General features: G+C 37.0%; 1 protein-coding gene across 1 annotated transcript in view; it reads left to right on the top strand.

The window, feature by feature from the left end:
* Stk33 (serine/threonine kinase 33) overlaps nucleotides 1-17262 on the top strand; it is a 52624-nt gene extending 35362 nt beyond the window's left edge. The window contains exon 5 of the mRNA XM_015504373.2: nucleotides 11815-17262. Within this exon, the coding sequence (XP_015359859.2) occupies nucleotides 11815-12000 (186 nt within the window). The 3' untranslated portion in view covers nucleotides 12001-17262. The remainder of the gene's footprint in view (nucleotides 1-11814) is intronic.
* Nucleotides 17263-18343: the final 1081 nt, after the last annotated feature.

Genomic DNA, 18343 nt, shown 5'->3' with positions numbered 1-18343 from the left:
GGGAGGGAGGAAGGAAGACGACAGGCCAATATCCCTGATGCACACAGATACAAAATTCTGCAATAAAATTACAGGTAACCATATTCAACAGTACATTAAAAAAATCATTTACCATGATCAAATGGGATTTATCTCTGATGTAAGGGTGGTTCAATACATGCAAGTTAATAAATGTGATATGCCACATTAAAAGAATCAAACACAAAAATCATATGATCAATAGATAGATACAGATACAGAAATAAATACAGAAAAAATAATTTGATAAAATTCAGCTTATGATAAAAACTCTCACCAATTTAAGTATATATGGAATGTACTTCAACACAATAAAGGCCATTTATGACAACCCACAGCTAATATCATACGTAATGGAAAAATTTCAGAGCTCTTTTCCTAAGATCACAAGACAAGGATACACTTTTACCACTTTTATTTAACATAGTACTAGAAATTTTAGCCAGAGCAATTAGGCAAGAAAAAGGATGAAAGATATCTAAAATGGAAAGAAGGAAGTCAAAATGTCACTTTTTGCAGATGAGATGACCTTGTTTATAGAAAACCCTAAAAACTCCAATGAAAAACTGTTGGAACTAATAAATGAATATAAAATTAAGTTTCAGGATACAAAATCAACACAAAATAAAAGAGGGAATTTTGAATGTATTCATTGTAAAGAAATGATCATAGTTTAAAATGATAGGTATGCTAATTACCATGAGTTGATCATTAATCAATATATATAAATCAAAACATTACATTGTACCTTATAGATGAGTACAAATACTATGTATTGATAAAAAAAATTAAAAGTCTGAAGTGATAAGAAATAATTGACTACTCTTGAGTGCATACATGATTCAAATAGTAATTAATATTCTTTAAAAAAATTTTTTAGTTGTAGTTGGACACAATATCTTTATTTTTATGTGATGTTGAGGATCAAACCCAGTGCCTCACACGTATGAGGCAGGCGCTCTACCAATGAGCTACAGCCCCAGCCTGTAATTAATATTCTTAAAAGTGAAATTTGAATTTGAATTTTATCAAAATTTTTCTATGAATCTTGAAATACATTCTTATTAGAAAATATTTCTTTGTTAAAAGTAGATTACATGGACAATTTGGTGTGGAAAATGTAAATAATTTAGATCTACTAAACTAATGAAATATATGATTTTTTCCATTAAAATATTTGAAATTTTACTTTACTGTAAAAGGAAGTATCTCAGCAGTTTCTATTTTCCATTGGATAATAGTTCTCATAAATTCATTTGGAGTTCCTGATTTTGCATTTTTCACAAGCTGGGTAAAATCACCCCTTTTAAATAAGTGGCATAGCTATTGGAAAACTAGCAGAAAGAGTAACTGAAAATTTGTTTAAAATAAAAAATACTTTGAAATAAGCACGTTTCTTCTTCCCCAAGTAACAGTCCCTTAGTTCCCCACATGCCTCAGACCTTGTGGAAAAATACAATCTGATCTCCTCACTGTTCATATTTGGACTACACTTTTTTAAATTAGTTTTTCAAATAGGTGGCACTTGGCATGATCCTTTTTACATTTCCAGCTTTCTTAGATAAAGGTACTCCTTGAAGACAAAAGTGTTTATGCACAAGGACATCAAGATGATATTTTGTGTTGTTAGTAACCCTCCAATTTCCCTAGAATGGAGTTTTAATCAATAGTTCTAACTGACCCAACTTTCACTTCTACAGCAGTATTTGCTCATCTTTAGATGAGACACTTGGCAGAACCTACTTATTACATTAGCATGCCTTTTAACATTAAGTCCTTAGGGATTCCTGATATATGGTACCAGCTGCATTATTCATAAACTCAGAAAACAACTGGAGATATTTATTATTATAGATATTAAATGTTATAGATATTAAATAAATATCTATTATTAAAATGAACCTCTCCATGGCCATGGAGGAAAGATCTAGAATCTCTGTGATAGAATTATCAGAATTCTTGATAGAACTACAGAATTCTTATTTATAATGGAAAGAACTCTTACACTATTATATTCCAATATTGAAGCAATGCAGTTTGGCATGTGTACAATGCAGCTTGTACACTTAAAAGTACAAGCTCTGACTCTACTCCGCTTGGATTAAAATCCTAGATTTGCCACTTACAAGTGAATGATGTTGGGTGAGTCTCTAAGCCTCTATTTTCTCATTTGTGAAGTAGGAATAATAATTTCATCAACTAAGGGCTAAATGAAATCACTCATGTGACATTCTTGGCATGTGGTAAATTCTCTGTAATGTTAGCTATTATTACTTTCATTATTATATCACTAAAGTATTTGCATAGAATATTACTAAAATTATATTTTATTCCCTGACTGTCTCAGGGCTCCTTTGGGTATAGATGTGGGAATAAACTAATACACAAACTAAGAGGTGTCATTTTCAAAGGTAATAAAGTGATGCTTCTAACCTCATTTGCCCTCCGAATTTTGTGAGGTTCCTAGGTACTGTAGTAGATTGCATTATTTTTCTCAATTCTTTAACCCCTCCCTGAACAGGATTTGTACATCCGCAGTTTTTTCCATTTGTCTTTGCAGTCTCCCCTACTAGAATAGTGGAAGGCTATTCTGTCACCAACAAGTGTTGATTTGCTTGTCTGACTTGCTTTGGATGTGATGTATACAGAGGTCTTGAAAGTGTTTTCTTGATTGGGCTTGCCCTCTTGTATGTCTGTCACCTGCAATGAGAAGAGCCACAGGTCCCTGAACTCTGATTTTTGTAATAGATGTGAACTCAATCCAAAGCCTAAAGTTCAGCATATTAAGGGCAAGCCCCGCAGCTTATTGAGAAAAATAAATATTTGTCATAATGAGAGCCTGATATTTTTGCAGTTGTTAGATAGCTGTGAAAAAAAATTGTTAATATAGTAGACCTAAACTGCTGTCTTTTTTTTTGTTGTTGTTGTTTTTGCAGTGTTGGGAGATTTTGGACCCAGGTTCTCACAACATGCTAGGCAAGTCCTCTACCACTGAGGTAGAGGACTTGCAAAGCCCTCTTTGTAAAGTTGGCTTTCGCTGGCTTCTTGGAACTTTTATTTCAGGCCATTGCTACAACTGTATCTGCACTATTTGCACAAACAATATGGTTTGTGCTGAATGCCTCCTTTTCTTCTGGGAGTGTGGGCTTTTGGTATGCATCAGTCAAAGTCTTCCTTCGTGACCTTCCCCTGATTAAAAAAAAAAAACAAAAACACTGATGCTGAATATCTAATAAGCTTCCTTGGTAAACAACATTTCATCTGTATCCTCACAACTCATTGTTGGGGAAATTGAGGGCATCCTGAGTGACTCTACTGGGAGACAACACTTGGAATCCTGTGTATGATGTTCCTGGACTTCACCCTAAGTACCTTTTTGCTGGTTGTGCTTTGCATCTTTTCACTGTAATAAATCATAGTCCTGTGAGTTGTCCTTGTGAATCATCAAACCTGGGGCTAATCTGGATACCTCCCAAACACAGTTCAGTAACTGCTGCACTAGCTAATACAGGTGCAAATAACTGATTGTACTAACATGACTCATGACCTGTTGGTGTTCTAATGCTGTTTGTAATGCCACTGCTTGTTTGGATTCATAGGCTCCTATAAATAAGAAATCTTTTGTTGCAAAGGGACCTTGTGTCCCTACTTCTGCTCCCACATACAAACTTCCTGTGTACTGCTAAGGTTTCACAACCAGCTAATCGAGATTCCCATGGTTAAAGGGCTCTGTTGGTTAATCCTTTAAATCATTTCCCTGTCCTCCCAAGCTGGCTTTTGCTCAGCTTCCCTTAGGGCCTATAGTTGTTTAGCTATTCTGTGTACAACCTTTCTCAATAGAAAACTAACTGTGTTGGGTTATAATAAATAATTCTTTAATTTCAAATGTATTAATTTAGGTCCCTTCATCTCTGACTCTGACTTTATATTATAATTATTATATATTTTATATTTATATAATTATTTACTCCACAAAAAATGTTATGAGTTTTGCTTTAAACTGCCAAGTGTATTTTCAAGAAATTAAGAGGAAAAATTGTCTTTTATATTTTCCAGCTATTTATCATTTGTGATGCTCTTCTTTCTTTCCTGGAAATTGGAGTTACCATATGGTATCATTTCCCTTCAGCCTGATGAACTTCCTTTGCTTTCCTTGTTCTGCATGTCTGATGGCAATGAATTCTCTGTTTTTCTTTATATCTGAAAACATCTAAGTTTTGTCTTAAACCTTGAAATGTATATTCTCTGCTTTTGGAATTCTGGTCTGACAGGTTTTTTAAAGTCTACACTTTAAAGCTAGTCCAGAGCCTTCTGGCTTTCAGTTTTTCTGATGAGGATTTAGTGGTAGGTTGAAGTGTTCTTTTCTTACATGTAATGTGTCATTCTTCTCTGGATGCTTTTAGGATTTTCTTTTATCCTTGATTTTCAGCACTTTGACAATGAACATACTAAACATGTTCTTCTTCACATTTCTCCTGCTTCAGTTTACACAGAGCTTCATGAATCTGTAAATTTGTATCTTTAGCCATGTTTAGGAAGTTTTGTCATTATCTCCCCCTCCCCCTGATTCTAGTCACACATATGTCAGTTTGATATTGTGCTACAGGTCTCTAAGGCTGTATTCATTTCTTCAAAAACATTTTTCTATCTGTTCTTTACATTGGATACTTTCTATTGATCTATCTTTAGGTTTACTGACTCCCAAGAGTAATTTTTTTTTAAAGAGAGAGAGAGAATTTTTTTAATATTTATTTATTTTTTTAGTTTTCGGCAGACACAACATCTTTGTTTGTATATGGTGCTGAGGATCGAACCTGGGCCGCACGCATGCCAGGCGAGCGCGCTACTGCTTGAGCCACATCCCCAGCCCCTCCCAAGAGTAATTTAATGTCAATAAATTAATTACCATAATAGAAACACAAAAATAGAAAATCAGAATAGTTCTGTATTTATTTAAAGAACAAAATATGTGATAAAGAACTGTACATAAAGCTTTATTCCCAAATGATTTCACTGGTTAACTATTTTAAATCTTGAAAGAAATAAGATAAAACTTCCATACAGTCTGGAGAATATTTCCCAACTGATTTATAAGGCAAGAACAAACATTAATACCAAAACATAACAGAAATGTTACAAGAGAAGAAAATTAATAAATATAGATGCAAAAATACTCAACTCAAGGTTAGCAAATTGAATCCAGAAATATATAAAAAAGATAATATATCACATTCAAATATACAGTACATTCCAGAAATGCAATTTTGGATTCACATCCAAAAAGCAATCAGTGTAATTCACTATATTGTTAAGTAAAGGAGAAATGCCATATAATTACTTCAATAATTTTGAATTTTTTTTTTATAAAATTTAAAACTCAAACATAGGAGAGACAATTCAACCTTGGATGAGGAATACAAGGAAACTTCTTTTACAAAAGGGATTTTACAAAACAAACAAGTCCAAACCCCAAAACTAACACTAGCATCATTCTCAATGGTAAAATAGTAAACATTTTCCTGATAAAAATAGGAGAAAGGCAAGAATGTTCTCTCTTCTTCTCTTGAACATTGTACTAAAGCTCATAACCAATGCAACCAGCAAATAAAATAAACAAAATTACATTAGTTGAAAAGGAAGAATGCAACTATCTTTATTTGTAGATGACATGGTAGTGTACATAGAAAATCCCAAGAAATCTACCAAAATTGAATTGAGGATATTACAGGATTCAAGATCTGTACATAAAAAAACCACATGTAGTATTCTGCACTAGCAATGAACAACTGGAAAATGAAAAAGTTATTTGAAAGTTTTTGGAGCATTATAATTATACATAATAGTGGGGTTTATTATGTTATATTTGTACATGCACATAACATAATTTGATCAATTTCATTCTCCATTACCTCTCTTTTCCCTTCTCTCTTCCCCTCCCCCCATCTCTTTGCTGTACTGTACTGGTCTCCCTTCTAACATTATTATTGTTTTAATTCATGCATTATCATCATGCATAAAAGTGAGATTCACTGTGGTATTTTCAACCAAGAACATAGTAGATTTCATTCCCCAGTACTTACCCATGCCCTCCTATCCTCTCTCCCTCTTGATCCCCATCTTCTATTCTGTTAGTCTCCCTTCTATTTTTGTGAGAGCATTTTTTATTCTTTTTTTTTACTAGCAGGAAAACAAAAAATCTACATACTATTTGTAATATCACCACAAAATATAAATCTAACAAAATTGTACGAAATATTTATACCAAAATTTACAAAATTTAGAAAGTCAAAGACTCTAAAATGGCCAAATTAAAGACGGGCAAGTCCAAATGTTAGCAAGAATATGGAACAAGTGAAATTTCCCTACATTCCTCGTAGGATGTAGTCCTTAAAATACACGTTGCAGTTACTTATAAAGTTAAGTATTCACTTGGCATTTACCCAGAAATTCAAAATTCACAGAATGACTTGTAAATTCACAAAATTTTGTCAGATATGTTTATAGAAGCTTCATATATAAACAGCCTAAAACTAGGAACAACCCAAATGTCCATTAACAGAATAATAGGTAAAGAAATTAAGAGATATACTTACATGGAGTAAAACTTGGCAAGAAAAAAAATTACCAATAAGTAAATTAATCTCAAAATTTTATAAGGTTTAGCATAATAATCCACAAATATTTTAATAAAATTTTCAATTAAAATATTAATTCAAAATAAGTTATATACAAAAGATCACATATTATATTCTTTTTTGTTTATATGAAGTTTTAGAAAAGGCAAAACTAATTTGTATTTAGAAAAATTAAAAACAGTCATGACCCCAAGATAAAAGGATTAAGTGGAATATGGCACAGGAAATTTTCTGGGAAATTGTTCTCTTTCTTGACAATGGTGTTGGTTATATAGATCTATATATTTTTCAAAACGCCTCAAACTGTACACTTGAGATTTGTGTGCTATACTGTATATAAATTATACCCTAGCTGCAATGAAAAGAAAGATATTTAGATTTTTCTCCAATGAGCAAGTTAGATTTCATTTTCATTAATTCCATATAAGACCCAAGTCTTTATTTGGGTTACCTTATAAAAGAAGTTTATATATTTGGAAATTGATTTCTCTTCCCTTTGTTTTTCTTTCACTTCCTCCTAAAAACCATAGTATGTGAGATAAGGTGGGTGAACATTCCCAAAAAAAAAAAACTATAGCAGAAAACTTGCATTGGAATTTTGTCATTTGGACCTTGGGCAGGCCTATAATTTGAATGTGTGACACTAGAAATGGTTGCTATGGTGATAAACCACTTTACTTAAATAGCATGTATTTTACTCAAAATTCAGAGAAATGGTAACAGTTTCTAGTAATCGTGCACTGGTATTAACTTGCAGGGGTATGCCTAAAGCTTACAGGTTTTGCATCCATTATCGCCAGATAAATTTATCAGGTTAAGGTTATGCCAGTGAATAAATGAAATATATTTAGCCCAATCTTTGTTACATATCTTCCCTTACACACATGGAACCCCCTATTCAAGATTAATAATAGGAGGTGAAGAAATCAAGCCAAGGGTATTGAATTACAAGAAGGTGAAACTGGAGGGGACCTTTTAAGGTCATCTTTTCCATCATTCTGCTTCCAGTAGGACTGACTATTCTTCAACGGTTACAAATGGTTAAGAATTTGTCAAAGATGAAGAACAATTGAAATGCTGCTTGGGGAAGCCCCTAGTGTGACTGACTATAGCACTAGGGGTGACCTCTATCTTCACAGTATCTTCTTCACTTTATAGGTTTTAATTTTATATGTGTATGTATTTATAAATTATTCTTCTTTCTTTTTAGACTGAAGAGCTCTATTATAAAGAAACTGTCACCCTTTAATTACATTAGTAGTCTGACTATAAACCTTCTTTTGTTCCTTTACATATATTTTCACCTGGTTTCAGTGTTTTAAGTAAAATTCATCATAATTTTATATGAGGATAGAAGTATTTTCCCTTGATATCTAAGATGCTTTCTGATGATAGCAAGGTTTTCTTGCCCACTGTGCAGTGGTGCTTTAGATGCATATCTTCAGAGCACAGTCTACAATGATTTTTAGATCTTCTCATGGACTGACAAATAGATGGCCAATAGTCTCATGATGATCATTTAGGACCTTTTCCCCTACAACTGAATATTGAAATTCTTCTGTCATCTTTCTTGTACAGTCTTATGGGAGCTCCTCTCCTTCTATTTGCCTTTCATGACCTGCAAGATCTCGTAGCCTTGGCAATTTCACTTTTTATTTCTCTGTCCTATTACTTACAAAACTGTAAAATTGCATCAGTGACAGCATAGATCCCCGAGGAATCCCACCAGCTATGAGAGAAGAAAAGGAGAAACCCAAAACTCAGATAATCTAAAACCTAACAAAAGAAATCTCTGAAAAAGTAAGATTTGTTCACAGGCCTAGAAAAAGCCTGGAAGCTGGAATTTATTTTGGCTGTTTATATTCCAAGGACTTGGCTCTTTGTGAAGAAAACTACAGCTTGACCTAAAGGCCCTGTGGTGGCCATTCTGCATCTATGCTCTGTTAGCATCAGAGAAAGGTTTCAGTTGAGGGGTACTCAAAAGGGAAATAGGAAACTCTTTAGAAAAACTATTTAGAAAAATGATTCTGCTTCCTGAGCCATGCCATTCTAAACTTAATGCAACTGCAAATGAACAAAGAAAAATTGTAAGGCATAATTGTGCTCATACACACACACAGTATTTTACAGGTTAAACCCATATACACAGAAGCTTCTGAGTATTTGCAATAAACATTTGAAATAAAGGTAAGCATGTTTGCATTGATGCTACAAGGGATTTGTTTCAATGCAGTTAGTTTTATTTATTTTTTTTTATTTTATTTTTTTTTATTGGACAATTTCACAATGGAGTATTACTCTGCATTAAAAAATGACAAAATCATAGAATTTACAGGGAAATGGATGGCATTAGAGCAGATTATGCTAAGTGAAGCTAGCCAATCCCTAAAAAACAAATGCCAAATGTCTTCTTTGATATAAGGAGAGTAACTAAGAACAGAGTAGGGTCGAAGAGCATGAGAAGAAGATTAACATTAAATAGGGATGAGAGATGGGAGGGAAAGGGAGAGAGAAGGGAAATTGCATGGAAATGGAAGGAGACCCTCAGAGTTATACAAAAGTAGATACAAGAGGAAGTGAGGGGAAAGGGAAAAATAATACATGGGGGACAAATGCAGTTAGTTTTAGGCCAATTTTGAAACTTAAAATATGGTCATCTATATTAGTTCTAACTTGTATTGAACATCAAATTGACAAAGAAGCAATAACAGACTCCTTTTTATACTGAGAGAGTAATTATTAATTCCTATAACTGCTGTAGAAGATAATATGATGACATCTTTTAAAATTATAAATTCATATGCCTTTTTGATCCAGAAATTCCACTTTTAAAATATATAGCCAATCAATAATAGTGACACATGCAAAATGACACAAGTCTAAGACTATGTATAGCAGCATTATTTGTATTAGTAAAGGACTGGAAACAACCTGAATGTCCATTGTGAAGGGACTGATTAATAAAGTATAGTACATTGAAAGAAAAGAATTACTGCCTAGCCAGAAAAAAAGAATGAGCAATCTTTTTTTTAAGAATTATCATAGAATGATCTTCAGGACAGTGTGTGTGTGTGTGTGTGTGTGTGTGTGTGTGTGTGTGTTGTGGAAAACAATATTGCTATCCCTGACCATAGAGATTGTTTCTGAGTATTTCTTCCTGGACCCATTAGTCTACTTTAAGGACTGACATACATTAACAAATGAAACAGCGAGGAAGAATGGAAACATTAAGCCAGATATGAATATAAGCAAATTAAAAGGAAATGGGTGAAGCTCTATTATATTTGTATAATATTAGTTGCAGTGGAATATTGAAAAACATTCCCTCAACAATTTGAATAATAACTCAGAATCCAAGTAGAAATATCAAAAGAGAGAAAGAGTTACACTTAGATTTGTCTTTTAATAGGATTTGTATATAAAGTTAATTAAATTTTATGAATTGAAACTCCTAAATAGGTTTTATGTTTTGGACTGTACTAAAGAAAGCCATGTGTCCTCAGCCAGATACCAGAACATTAAGGGTGCCATAATCTCACCATATTGACGAATATAAGGAGTTTCAACAAGAGGAAACAACCTATGTTAGTGAATATTAAAGACTTTTAAATATATTCCGCTTTTTGAAAGAATACATAGAAGCAACTGAGAAGTCTTCTTGGGGGTAAAAAGGAAGAGAAAATGACCTTTTTACATTTCAGATTTATACAAATTATTCAAGGTACAAAATGCTTTTTAAGTATTACCTGCTCAAGAATTAGCATACATTGTTATAAAGTCAGACATGAGTGAGGCTCTGAAGAGGCACATATTTAAGAATTGTCTGCAATAAACAGACATCAGGTGGATCTTCTCTTTCTTTAAATATAGATATCAAAAAGTGTAAATGACCTGAAACTTTGCTGCATCTCTGGGAAGATGTTTATTCATTGGAGATACACACACACACACACACACACACATACATACACACACACACTACTGTGCATAAAATGTAGTTATAATTTGTGTTATAAAATGTACTTATTATATATGAGTTTGAATGATCAAAGAAACACCAGATTAATTTGCTTTGTGTTATGTATAATTTTTTTCACATTTTTGAAAATTGTTCACCTGACCATGTGTACTCTTTCAGTTAACCAGAAGAGTAAACTTGTGAACCCTTTCTCAGACTGTTGTGTGTAGATGAGAGCATGTTATATCTATACCCCATGCCCCTGGCCCCTGTCTTGTTTTATAGCATCCAGGAACATTCTGCATTCTTTTATAACTCTTATGCTCAGTTTAATTTAATTAAAAGTGATTAATTAAAATGAACCAAAGGTCAAAGTAGACTCTGCTTCCCTCATGACATCAGAATTTGAGACTGGTTCCTCTTCTACTATTGGAGTGAGGTGATCTGAGAACTTACAGTTGCCTGTGAAAATTCATCTGCTTGTTTTGTGCTTTAAACTCACACAGTACTTTCATGGGTACTTCCTCAGTTCATTCTCATTATCAAAGTAAACATGCAATTATTGTTTTCCATATCCCTTTACCAGTGAAGAATTGAGACTTTAAGGGGTCTACAGACCTGCCCAAGTGGTGTGACTATGATTATAAGTCAGTTCCTGGATTCATGCAGGAGAATGGTGAGGATATGAGAGTGGTTGGTATGCAGCAGTTTTGTACCCCACTGGGCGGGCACATGTCATTTTGCATGACAGAAGTTTTGAAACTGAGCCTGTATGATTTGCTTTACACCAAACACTAAAAAAGTCAGTTGGCTTAAAGGTGATAAAGGGCCAGGTGTGGTGTCACATGTGGAAGGCTGAGGCAGGAGAATTGTAAGTTTCAAACCAATCCCAGCAACTTAGCAAGGCCCTAAGGACTTAAGGAGACCCTGTCTCAAAATAAAATGTAAAAAAAAGGGGGCGGGGTGCGGCTGGGTGTGGTTCAATGGTTAAGTTACCCTGGGTTCAATCCCCAGTACCAAAAAAAGAAAAAAAAGCTAAAGGATCTTTTTGGAGAGATTTAATAATAAGTTTACAGTGTGACTATTTTGTGTCCCAAAAATAGAATGCTTCAACTTGCAAATCTTTAATGACAGTGTCGTTCTTTGAGTTGATGTTTATTTTCATGTCTGAAAATTAATTCAGTTCTCTTCTTTCATTTGTAGTCCAAGAAATTACTTGGAACCAGTAAGAGGGCAGATACAGAAGACTTTGACACGTGCTGTTCTCTTTCCACCTCTAGCAAACTCCTTCCAGCTGATCTCAAGGGAGAACTAGAGAAAACCCCTGTGTCTCCAACCAAATCCACTGCTAAATCCACTGCCCTGCTTCGATCCAAAAAGAAACTCTAAGGCTCCCTCCAGTGCTGAATAGTACAAAAACAAACTGTTCTCTCTAGTGCTAAAGGGAGGGCATAGGAGGGGAAAGGACAGTACTAAACGGAGATTCTTTTTAGCTCGGCTGGGCCCTGCCTTGTGTTTCATCAGGTTAAAACTGAAGCTCGTTATCTCCAAAGCAGTGTAAACTGCACAGGGTGTAGAAGGACAGCCACCAACAGGCTTGATGTCAGGCTGTAGCTGAAATCAACATAAGTTGTACCTGAAGTTTGCTTTGGGAGGGGGTGCAAATGCCCGCAATGGAAGGCTGTGGGCATACTTGCTCAGTTTTACTTAAGATTTTGCATTTAGGCACAATTATTTGCAAGGGAAAAACAAAAGGCCAAATATGGTAATGGAGGTTCCAAATAATTATGTGCACTTTGCACTAGAAGACTTTGTTAGAAAATTACTAATAAACTTGCCATAGGCATTATGGCAGAAATGCTTCAGTCCTTCACGTGTTCTTGTGATTTTAGGTTGCTGCAGATTGTTTAGGACAACTTATTTTAAACATAAAAAATAGGACATTTTGTAACTGCTTGCCATTAACTTGCTGCTAAATTCTCAATGTATTGATTAAGTCAATAAAAACCAGATGTTACCCATGCACGTTAATTTTTATGTTAACGAGAAGGGAATATATTAAGGTCTTGTAATCCTTAGACCATAGTTGGCCTGTTGCTGCAATGGTAGGTGCATACCTTGGGGATGGGCATGAGGCTGGATACAGGGAAAATACATCATTAATCTTAGTATTGGAGATATCTCCTTTCCACCCAGTTAAATAATTTTGCTATCCAGAGGCTAAACTGGGTGAATGAATGTTTCTTTTGGCTTCCCAATTTTAAAAAAAATCAGTTTGTATTTTTCTTTATAAAGTAATAACCTAGCTTAATTTCAGACTCTCATGGCATTGTCATTTAGGACTCCAAAGTGAACCATACTTGGCCAGTTAAGCAAGTACTAGTATATATAAATCCATTCAGTGGCTGAAGGATGTACATGTGCTTTTTGCAATTAATTTAGAAGACACTAGTGTGATTCTGAATGCATCAGAGATAACACTGGCATGAGTTACCCTGGCCAAGGGGTTCTGCCAGTATTTTCTTAATACCTTCAACCTGCTTCCATTGAGGGAATCTGTGAGCCAAACATGTCTAGTGTAAGTAGTCTTAGTCTTATTTTAAAACTAAAGTTGATGTAGCTTCTTCAAGTTCTTTCCTCCTTTTTGATTATTATTTCCAGTTCTCTTGGAATCCCATACAGCATCTTCTAAGCTTTAAGTATTCTCTTAGGGTTTTGTGAGCCAGCCTTTGAGGAGTGTGTTCTGTCCACTAGATCATAACCATGGCCTCACTAGCTAAATGGAAATTTCCTTTTCCTAGTAGTACTTGGAAGCAGAGGGGAGAGCTATAGTCTGTCACCTCTGAAGGGAAGAGCAGGGACCTAGACCCTAATGGAGAGCTGGTCTCCTTGCAAAACAGCCAACCAAGACTGTGGCTATGACTCTGCAGAGTTCCCAGGCCTGAAAATGGACTATTCCCTGTGTTCAAAATGCTTTTACTTTTACAGTGATATTGTCTTTGGGGATTAGAGGAGTCTGTGGTAAAATTGAGTACTATCCACATCTCTCTGGGCCCTAAATTAATGATTCTGTTCAGTAAGCCTGAGCAAAGCACCAGAACTATCTACTTATTGAAAATTGAAGTTGTTTTATAACATTTTAGTGTCTCTGTACCTTTTCCCATCACACACCAGGCAAGAACCAGCCATCCTTCCTATCATAAGATGCATTCTATTAGCTCTCCTAATAACAGAGATATTCTGTTACATATCTTCATCTTATTTGCATAGAATCTTTCTGATAGAAATTTAACTCACTCTTTGGAGAGAGAAGTTCCCTATTATTTCTGTTATTTATTCATAAGGAACACATTGAGACTGGGCCATATCTGAGCTTTGTTTTCCAACTAATAGTCCTCTTTCTTCATTTGATTTCCATTGCTGTGAAAAACGTTGCTCTTCCCTTTCAGCTTGGCTTCGTTGACCAAAAGGCTATCTCTGAGGCATCAATGACAATCTCTCTGACACCTCCCATGCACCACAGGACAGAGAGCTGGGTTTTGCCCAGAGGGACACACTTTGTCTCCACAGTACAAAGCAGTTGTTTCCAATACTGATCAACTCTCTGACTTGATGGCAGGTAAGTCAAGGCAGGAAGAATGTAAAAAAGATAGGAATGCAGGCCTGGAGCTGGGGATGAGTTCATCTGAGAACAGAAGATGGTATCAGAGAAGAAAGGAAAATGATTGGGGTTGGGGAAAGCAAAATGAGAAGCAAGTACAGTTAACAAAACTGAAGAATGGCATGTGGCTTTGCCAAACCTGGAAGCAGAAGTCAAAGAAGGGAAACACTGCTCATTGAATAGCCAGTCTAAAACAAAATTAGCCCCCTCCCTGGCCTGTATACAATCAAAGCCAAAGACAGGGCGAGGAAACAAAGATCTATGGAAGCTGGGAGGCTGTGGTTTGAATATTTGGCCACACATAGTCCTTACATTTTGAGTAAGAATGTTATGTAGTATGGGCAGGGGAGGGAGTAGAAGAGAAAAAATAAAAACATTTTGTGCTTATCATGGAAATGCTTTGTTTAAATAATTCTATTTGACTCCAAAATGTAAGTTCCAGGTTAGACAGATCAAAAGCAGTGAGTCTTGAAAATGAATCTTTTAAAATTCCAGCCCTGCTGTTGGAATAGAGAATAAAGGCTTTGTTCAAACATGCATTCCCAGCAGTAAGCAGGGCTTTGAAATTGGCTGAGGAAGTTGTGTCCTATAATGGCTGCACTTGGCTGGAGATCAAGATGCTGTGGTCTCTGAGAAATGACCCTGAGCTGGATATTTTCTATTGACCCCTTCAAAACTACTCTGCCTGCTCTGTCCTCTCTATCCAGAGGCTGATCTTTAGGGACTGCATTATCGGGCTGCCCTGACTCCTGGATTAGTTAGGATTCTGTCCATAGAGAACAAGGCCCAGACATTCCTCCCAGTGCCTTGTGTGCTGGGCCACTTGGCATTTGCTGCATCCTCCTTTTAAAGGCCAAGCTCCTTGGCATCCCTTAGCAGTGTGCTCCTGGTCCCTTTAAGGACAAGACCAGCCACTGTTGCCCTTGAGTACTATATTTTCCTTTGTGGGTTTCCCTCTCTGTCTCTTTATAAATTGTCTCTTCCTTGAACTCTCTTCTTTCCCACAATCCAGATCCTTTCCTCGCCAACTCTGCATTGTTCTTGACCCAGGATGGTTCCTATCATATTAGAGTTAAGCAATGAGCAGAGCACGAAGCCTAAATGAGTTCTTCCTGAAAACATGAGGCACATAGGTAGTCACTGGGGGCTGGAGCAGGGGTGCAGGGGAACTGTTCCCAGGGTTGGAACCTAAGCAGAGTAAAATAAACCTAGCATTAACCAACTGAATCTGAAATACAAAATGGACTTGACCCAAAAGGCTTGCGTTTTTGTCTTAAATTCCAACCCTAGCTTTGGGGCCTAAAGAAATAAAAAACCAAGAGGCCCTCCAGCCTGGGAGAGGGGCCACCCTGCTGGTTCCTGGCTGTTGATGAACATCTGCCTAGAGGCTTCCAGGGGACCCAGGACCTGTTGTGCCAAAGACAGAAGCACAGGCGGCCTGAAGGCAGGACGGCTCCCTGGGCTTTGCCTTTGCTTCATCTTTGCAAGCACAAAAATCACTTCATAAAAGCATTTTAAAGTAAAATTTCCACTATTCAAAGGTCTTACATAGTTCAGTTTTACTCTTCAGGATCCTGTATTTTTCTGAGGGGGCTGACTTCGAACTGATTTTTTATTTCTGTTCAGTGAATTGTTATCACTTAATTCTCATTGGTGAGCCAATTTTCTTTGCCTTTGTTCTTCAAAGGAAGGCCATATTCAGCAACCGTCTTGCATTTTAGTGTCTGCCTTCCTTAGTTGCTGGTGTAATCAACCCTGTTCTGGCTGTGTCAATTCTCCACATTTCCCTAAATTATTGGGAGCAGCCCCCAGCAGGAGTCTTGGGGCCTCTCACCTGTGCTGTGAGCGGCAGCACTCAATTGGTGGTAGAACACTGGGAAAGCCAAAGGGGTCGTCACAGGCGTTGCTGCAATCTCAGAAACCTTCTTCTCCCTGCTGACCAGTGCCATCCCATCTGGGAACACATAGCAAAACCTCAGAGGACCTCCTCCCCACAGGAGGCAGTGGTTTCTGGCCTGCTGCATCTGAAGTTAGGGCCACAGATGCAGTGCAGCCCTCTTGCCCCAGTACAGACTTGGCTCACCCCTCTCCTAACTAGATCAGGCAGCATCTTCACACCCTAGCCATGGCAATGATACAGAGGGCCCACCTGTCTCCCTGCACGTGGGGCACTGAAGCATACCTTTCACTCTTTTTCTGCAGGCAAGGTCCTGAAAGCAAGCTATTGTTCAGGGAAGACTTCCCTCATTAGCCCAGAAATCTGTTTCCATCCATAGGAGCAATTGCAAAGTCCCAGCAACAGCATTTCCAGCCTCCCCAAGGGACAAGATGGGTGCATTGGAAGATGGAAAGCAACTGACCCTTGTGTGGAGGTGGCCACTAGTATGTCCTGGTCCTAGATTTGATTTACACTGAATTTACTTGACATCACAGTCCTCTTGTAAGGGGGATTTTAGATTATATTAGTCTGTCTTTTAACTAAAGTCCCTCTCCAGAATGATGATGTAATAATAGCAGCAACATTTCAGAGCACTTACTCTGTGCCAGACACCATGCTAAGCCCTTTATGTGTATTAGTTCTTTTAATCCTTACAATAAACTACGAAGATGGTACTATTTTTATCTCTACACAGGAACAAATTGAGGCATAGAGAGATAAAGAAATTTGTTCAAGGTCACGTAACTAATAAGTAGCAGAACCAGGATCCGAGCCCCACCACCAGGCTCAAGTGCTATTGTAGCGCTACGTGCCTCTCAAGGCCTTGGTGGCTTTGCTTCCCTACTCTTTAGGCCTGAGACTATGGTAAAGTTTGATCCCAGGTTTTCAAAAGGTCAGTGGCTCATGCACACCTCTGTCTCCCAGAGTAGTAATATAGGCAAGCTTGAGATCTAAGATATCAGAAGAAAGCAGAATTATTTTACATCTTGACAAATTTGAGTAAGATCCAACAACATGAAACAAGGAAGGCTGCATTCTGAAGGACTCTGCATGATAAAAATAAATTTTCAGTGTTTTCACTGGTCACTCATTATCTGGAACAGTCTTCAGCAGCCTTTGAACATGTCTTTGACCAAAGAGCAAAGGCTCTGTTAACTTCCTCGGGCGGGCACTCCTTCTGTGTGAATGTAGTAGACTGATGCTTCCTAGGAGCAAAGGTTTGCAATTCCCATATCAGGTAAATTGGGGTTAAGAATCATTATAATATTTCTATTTCTATATTTCTTCTTCAGGTGGGATGGGTAGCTGTGTGGCTGAGGATGCAGAACTCAGAGCCAGCTACTGGAACTCTCCTCTGCACCCTTATTTGTGTGCCTCTAACTTTTACCATTACTTACTGCTTTAGGATAACACTAGATACAAGGATGTCTTCCCCTGTCCTCCTGACATCCTTCTAGCTCAGATGTCTCAGACACACTCATCGTGCGAGGCAGGAGGGACTTCTGATCTGGGGGATGAAACCAACAGCTAGGGGTGGTACTGCCTCCCCTGGGCTGCCCATCTCTCAGTCAGCTGTGTGCTTCTTGGTGCTGAGAAAAGAGAGGCAGATCTAAATTGGGGTCCTGGTTGCTGGTTTAGAACTTTTGGAGGAAACACCTTCTAGTGGGAAAGCTCCCAAACATACTGAAATAGGTCATTTTTTGAAGGAGTTATGTTTTTTTCCGCAGGAGCAGTTGCCTGGTTCTAGCTGTACTCCCTTTTCCCCAGCAATGCAGAACTTAGTCACAGACCTCAGCTATTCAGTTGAAGTTTCATATCTACTTTCTGCTTCCTGATTTTTTATACTAGTTCACATCCATGAAACACTGCCACGTGCCCCACCCGATATTAAACTTCAGCAAGAATGTCTCACCTGCAGTGCATCCTGATTGCTTGGAGAGTAGCTAAACAATTCTTTCTCCAAAGTGACCAGCCTCTGGCTCTGTGGCAGCAGCATGAAAGATGGAGTGGCACAAATGTTGTTCACCAGGTAAGAATAGACTGAGAGCTTCAGCTATTCATTCAAGAAACACCTCTACTGTCTACCATGTACCAGCCACCATGACAGGCACGTGTGCTAAAGAGCCACATAG

This window comes from Marmota marmota, unplaced genomic scaffold (genome assembly GCF_001458135.2).
Source record: "Marmota marmota marmota unplaced genomic scaffold, marMar, whole genome shotgun sequence".
Lineage (NCBI taxonomy): Eukaryota > Metazoa > Chordata > Mammalia > Rodentia > Sciuridae > Marmota > Marmota marmota.
Note: the sequence above shows the minus strand (reverse complement) of the source record. Positions and strands in the feature narration are given on the sequence as shown.